Source organism: Nicotiana sylvestris, chromosome 2, assembly GCF_000393655.2.
Source record: "Nicotiana sylvestris chromosome 2, ASM39365v2, whole genome shotgun sequence".
NCBI classification, from domain to species: domain Eukaryota; kingdom Viridiplantae; phylum Streptophyta; class Magnoliopsida; order Solanales; family Solanaceae; genus Nicotiana; species Nicotiana sylvestris.
Genome location: NC_091058.1, coordinates 112,137,755 through 112,144,669, shown reverse-complemented (window position 1 = coordinate 112,144,669; position 6,915 = coordinate 112,137,755). Strand labels below are relative to the sequence as shown.

At 40.1% G+C, this 6,915-nt stretch overlaps 1 protein-coding gene across 1 annotated transcript; it reads right to left on the bottom strand.

Annotated features, from left to right (window-relative positions):
* Positions 1-605: 605 nt before the first annotated feature.
* On the bottom strand, positions 606-6,501 carry LOC138885424 (uncharacterized). The gene is made up of 8 exons (XM_070166372.1): positions 6,252-6,501; positions 5,671-6,179; positions 5,076-5,238; positions 4,755-4,962; positions 4,430-4,578; positions 3,224-3,715; positions 2,283-2,523; positions 606-690 (listed from the first exon to the last, which is right to left on the bottom strand). Exons 1-8 carry the CDS (start codon positions 6,499-6,501, stop codon positions 606-608), a joined length of 2,097 nt encoding a protein of 698 aa, XP_070022473.1.
* Positions 6,502-6,915: the final 414 nt, after the last annotated feature.

The following is a 6,915-nucleotide window of genomic DNA, read 5'->3' as shown; positions in this document are numbered from 1 at the left end:
CAAAACTTGAAATGAATTCCCCCGTTCTCCAGAAGGGCGCCTGCGATTAAAACAAAACAGACAAAACAAAGAAATTTTTCTGTCCCAGTTTGTACCAGGAACATTAGTGACTGTTAGTTAAACCCATTTTTCAGGAGGGTCCTGAAATTTTAAAAACTAAATCTTTGAAAATTTGATATTAAATCCCATTATCCAGGAGGGTCCTGAGAAATTGAAAATTAATCCCATTATCCAGGAGGGTCCTGAAAACTTAAAATTAAATCCTTGAAAATTTGGAATTAAATTTCATTATCCAAGAGGGTCCCATTATCCAGGAGGGTCTTGAGAAATTGAAAATTAATCTCATTATCCAGGAGGGTCCTGAAAAATTAAAATTAAATCCTTGAAAATTTGGAATTAAATTCCATTATCTAGGAGGGTCTTGAGAACTTAAAACCTAAATCTCATTATCCAGGAGGGTCCTGAGAACTTAAAACCTAAATCTCATTATCTAGGAGGGTCATAAAAACTTAAAACCTAAATCTCATTATCCAAGAGGGTCCTGAAAACTTAAAACCTAAATCCCATTATCTAGGAGGGTCCTGAAAAGCCGAGAATGAACTTACCTAAGCCATGCTCTCTTCCTGGAGGATCCTTGCAGATAGAACAAAATTCCTTGCCCCTGAACCATGCTTTCCCCATGAAGGGTCCCTGCAGATTAACAAATTTTCTTTGCCCCTTTTTTAGACAAATAAAATTTTGTTAGTTTGAAAACGTGGTGGTTAGTTTGTGGCATCATTGCTGAGTATTTGCTTCTGCCATTGCCATGCTTCATTTTGATTAGCTGCTTCGGGCTAGCAAGGAGTTGTTTGACCTTTTGATTGGAACTGGACCACAAAACTTTTGAATGACCTGAATATCTTACACTCACTTGTTGCATTGTGTTTTCATTCTGAAAGTTGCTGAATCTTTGTATTTTCTCAAAATTCAAGAATCACCTTATTGCCTGAACTTCAGTTATCACCATACTGCTCATTCTGAATCATGTCACTTGTGATGTGCTTGGCCGAACTCCGCTTTGTGCAATTTAAAAGCTGGTAGTAAAATTTGGAATCCTTTCCTGCTTGTTCAACAAGGGCTAACTTGAAAGAGACTCATAAAGATAGACTCAAAGAGCATAGTGAAGTGATTTTTGGCAAAAGGAACAAAGGAAAATTTCTAACAAAGATGATTATGTGAAGAAGAATGGGAAGAAAGACTTATCTGAGTGAAGCGGCTGGCTCCAATAATCATGACAAGCATTTCGGATTGATCAGCCTAATCCGTCCAACCAATCATATTTTCAGTTCATGCCATGCCTTCATACTTCAAAACCGGGCTTTCCATGATTCAATTTCTCTGTAAAGTTACAAGCCTTATTCGACTTGTAGTGCCCCGAAGGGTTTTCACCAACAAGCATCTCTCATTTATTCATCTCTCAACTCACCATCGCCTTACGGTACCTGTGAGGGTTTTCACCAATAAGACTCTCTCATTTTAAATTTTCTCTCAGCTCACCAATAAGACTCTCTCATTTATTCATTTTTTCCTTGTGCCCGTGAGGGTTTTCACCAATAAGACTCTCTCATTTATTCATTTTCCCCTTGTTCCCCTGAACACAGTATTATCCATGATGTAAATCATACATCTATCTCGCTTGACTTGGCATCCTCAAAGATTGATCGGAAGGTCTTTCTTTGGACCATAATGTAGGCTTTTGGATAGGGTTAGAAAGAAAGGGTGACATGAAGGTTCAAAATAATTTAAGATGAAAAGGGTTCAAAATTACAACTTTTGGAATCAGTTTTTTTTTGTTGCAAAACTAGAACTTCTGCCCCAGTTTCTTTAGATCTGGGGAATTTTTTATTTTTATTTTGAGGGGACCGAACCATGTAAGGTTGCCTACATATCCTTCAAAGGAATCAGGTCGAACGTAGTTCAAAGTGAAAGTTTTTTTTTTGTTTCCTTTTCTTTTATTCTCTTTTCCTTCTCTTTTCTTTTTTTTTTTCTTTTTTTTCCTTTTCTTTATTTTTCTCTTTTTTTTTTTCTTTTTTTCTTTTTTTCTTCTTTTTTCTATTTTTCTGCCTTCTAACTCTATTTCTGATTCCAAAATAGGGGTATGAAAGAAAATAAATAAGGCTCAAAAAGAGTAACAAAGGATGAAAGTGTTTGGGTAGCGGAACAAAATGCCTTCGTCATTTCAACTTTGAACATGCCAAGTACAAAATACAATTAAAGGTAAGCAATGAAATCATACATAGTACCTCTTAACTGCATCAGAATTGATAGTCATATCTACACATTTGCCTTCTATGTCTGTTAAATACAAAGCACCATTAGGTAACACTCTTGTCACAACGAATGGCCCCTGGCAGTTTGGGACGAAATTGCCTTTAGCTTCCACATGATGAGGAAGGATGCGTTTCAATACCATCTGACCCACTTCGAATTTCCAAGGACGCACCTTTTTGTTGTATGCTCTTGCCATTCTCTTATGATACCGACCTGAATCATTGACAAAGATCATGCAGACACTGTCGGTACTGTATGAGCTTCAAATCCCGAGTCTCCCATTCTCCTTGAATCTGGTGAACTAACAAATCTGAATCTCCCAGAACTAGTATTTCCTGGACTCCCATGTCTACAGCTAACCTCAAACCCAGAATGCATTCTTCTTACTCAGCCATGTTGTTGGTGCAATAAAATTGAAGCTAGGCTGTTACAGGGTAGTGTTGCCCTATTTCAGAGATGAGTACAACCTCTATTCCGACATCTTTCATCTTAGCAGCTCCATCAAAGAAGAGTTTCCAACCTGGCTTTTCATCATGGTCCACCTCGTCAACATACATCACTTCTTCATCAGGAAAATAAGTCTTCAGTGGCTCATATTCTTCATCCACCGGATTCTCGGCCAAGTGGTCGGTCAAGGCTTGGGCTTTCATCGTGGTCCGAGTCACATAGATGATGTCAAACTCTGTGAGCAAAATCTGCCACTTTGCAAGTCTTCCTATGGGCATAGGCTTCTGAAAGATATACTTTAATGGATCCATACGAGAAATGAGGTAAGTAGTGTAGGATGAAAGATAATGCTTCAACTTTTATGCCACCCAAGTCAGGGCGCAACATGTCCTTTCAAGAAGAGTATACTTAACCTCATAAGGAGTGAACTTTTTGCTGAGATAATAAATGACCTGCTCTTTCTTGCCTGTTATGTCGTGTTGACCCAATACACAGCCGAAAGAATTATCCAGGATTGTCAAATAGAGAATTAGAGGTCTCCCAGGCTCTGGTGGGACCAACATAGATGGGTTCAACAGGTACCTTTTAATCTTATCAAATGCTTTTTGACACTCGTCGGTCCACTTGACTGCAACATTCTTCTTCAACAGCTTGAAGATGGGCTCACAGGTTGTCGTGAGTTGAGCAATAAACCTGCTGATGTAATTTAACCTTCCGAGTAGGCTCATCACCTCTATTTTGTTCTTAGGCAGTGGTAGCTCTTGAATGGCTTTGATCTTCAACGGATCCAACTCAATACCGCATTGACTGACCACGAATCCCAACAGTTTCCCAAACAGGACACCAAATGCACATTTTGCTGGATTGAGTTTGAGGTTATACCTACGGAGCCTTTGGAAAAACTTCCTTAAATCCTTGACATGGTCAGGCTGCTTCTTTGACTTTATGATCACATCATCTACATAAACCTCATTCTCCTTGTGTATCATGTCATGAAATATGGTAGTCATCGCCCTCATGTAAGTTGCCCCAGTATTCTTCAAACCAAATGGCATTACCCGGTAGCAATATGTTCCCCATGGCGTGATGAACACTGTCTTTTCTGCATCTTCCTCATCCATCAAGATCTAGTGATATCCCGCGTAGCAATCCACAAATGACCCAATCTCATGCTTGGCACAATTATCGATCAGAATGTGAATGTTTGGCAACGGAAAATCATCCTTTGGGCTTGCTTTGTTAAGATCACGATAATCAACACATACCCTGGTCTTACCATCCTTCTTTGGTACTGGCACAATATTAGCTAACTAAGTAGGATATCGAATGGCTCGAATGACCTTTGCATCAAGCTACTTTGTGATTTCCTCTTTGATCTTCACACTCATGCCAGTCTTGAACTTTCTTAACTTTTGCTTGACAAGAGAGAATGCTGGATCAGTTGGCAATTTATGAACTACCAAATCAGTGCTCAGGCCCGTCATATCATCATATGACCATGCAAAGACATCTTTGTACTCAAACAATGTTTTGATTATTTCCTCCTTAACTTGCAATTCTAAATGCACACTTATCTTGGTTTCCCTAACATTATCCTAGTCCCCTAAATTGATTGCTTGAGTTTTATTCAATTTAGGCTTTGGTTTTTCTTCAAATTGTTTTAGCTTTTTACCGATTTCCTCAAATGCTGCTTCTTCCTCATATTCTGTTTCATCATCATACTCTACTTCTTGGATTATTATTTCAGGATTAGATTGGCTTTTAAGACTTGTTTGAAAATTTCTCATGCATGTCATGTCATTGCAACCAGCATAAAAAGAACTATACAAAAGAAAAACAAAATGAAACACTATTAGAAATAATGGAAAACGGGAAATTGCATTTCCTTGAAAATAAAGGGATAGAAGGGTTTGAACATCAAAACAAGCAAAAATTAAAAATCTGGATTACAACCCTGGAATAACCCAGATAACAGAAAGGAAAATAAAGCAAACTACTAAAACTCCTTCCTGGTGGGGAGAGGAGTAGCTTCCCAATTGCTAAGCTTCACATTTGGCCCAACGAGCTGCACATTTGCTTTACTAGAGCCTTCACCAACTTCTACCATATTGACCTCATCGAACAGACTCTGGAACCTCTTGATCAGCTCTTCATCAACATCGACCACAGGTTTTGGCACGATTGAGGTTGGAGGTTTTTTGGCCCCTGGCTTGACAAAAGACTTAGAGATGTGTGGGATAGGCTTGGGGAGAGACCACACCTTCTGTTTTAGATTTTAACCCTTTTTACGTCCTTCTCTGTGGGCATGAATCCCAAACCAAATGTACAAAGATTTCCACTAGGGCGTACTGGATCCACAATACCATGCAGAGATGAGCCCAGACCCTTACCCGACACAAAACCATTCTTCAACATTTCATTTGCTACCATGACAGATGCGGAGGGTAACGTAGGGCCCGGAATGCATTTTCCTTCAGGAACCTTCTCAACAAACATTGTTTCAAAAGTTTGATAGACCCAAGTTCACTTATCATCTTCAACCTCAATAAACAGAATAATTGTGTCATTACAAGCTAATAAGTCCTCATCACCGTGCACAACTATTTCCTGCTTGTCCTATTCGAACTTCATCATTTGATGCAGAGATGATGGGACTGCCTTAGCAACATATATCCACGTCCTACCCAACAACAGATTGTTGGAGACAACTACATCTAGCACTTGGAACTCCATAGTGAATTCAACTGGCCCTATTGTCAGTTCGAGCATTATATCGCCAACAGAATCCTTTCCCACTCAGTCAAAACCTCGAACACATATACTGTTCCTGTGGATCCTTTATGTACCGATTTTCAACTTTTGTAGAGTGGAGAGTGGGCAAATATTTGTGTTGTAACCGTTATCAACTAATACCCTAGAGACCACCGAATCCCCGCACTTCACTATGAGATAAAGAGCTCGGTTGTGTTCTGTACCCTTCAGAGGAAGTTCGTCATCCGAAAAAGTGATCCTATTTGCTTCGAAAATCTTGTTAGCAATATTCTCCAAATGGTTCACCGTGATCTTATCAGGAACATGGGCCTCATTCAAAATCTTCATGAGGGCCCTGCGGTGTTCATCTGAATGTATCAACAAAGATAAAAGAAAAATTTGAGCTGGTGTTTTCCGTAACTGCTCCACAATGGAATAGTCATGCGCCTTTGTTTTTCTCAGGAACTCTTCCGCCTCTTCTTTGGTGACTGGCTTCTTTACTGGGATCTGGCTATCTTTGAACGGCTTGGATTTCCTCAACTCTTCTGGGGTAAAGCATCTCCCGGAATTAGTCAGCCCTCCGGTTTCATTAACTTCTTCCTCCACCTCTTTCCCTTTATATGTTACTATCACTTGCTTGTAGTTCCACGGAACAGCTTTGGTATCAAATACTGGCAACTAGGTTACTGGTTTAATGACAACAGGGGTAATAGGAGCCCTTTTCACAACTATGATAGGCTTACTCAGGACCCCTGACACTACCACTTTTGGACTTTCTTGGCTTTTCCCAATATCCTGCGAAAGCCCTTTCATGACCAACACCGATGGCTTCAAGTTGAACGAGCTCAGTTTCTCTGTCACCCTCTTCACTATCAGGGACGTTGCTTTGGTAGAGTCTGGAGCCTTGACCAAATTACTTTCACTGGCCCGAATCATCATGACGAACTTTGAAGACTTCCCGGGCTCCCCATCCTTATGAACTATTTCAATCATATGCGTCTCTGCATGGGCTAGCAAAGGGTTTTGGTTGATGTTCGGTGTGTATAGGCTTTGGACTACAATTTGGTTTGCATCAATGAGATCCTAGATTACCCTTTTCAAATGCCAGCACTTCTATATCATGCCTTGGAGCATCAAAATAATAGGCGTATCTGAGGGAATAATTGAGACTCTTTGAAGGGGGGTTTGCTATCTTTGACTCAATCGGCCTCAAGACGTCCAACTACCTTAACCTTTGAAATAGACTAGCATAGGACTCTCCAAGCAGGGTGAAAGTTTATTTTCGCTGCTGCCTTCCCTCTTATACTCCGGCCTTGGTTGGAAATTTGGACCAGTAGGGTTTCGGTAGGGTTGTGGGGGTGGATAAGTATTTTGTAGAGCTGGAGCATGCCATTGCGGATAAGGAGG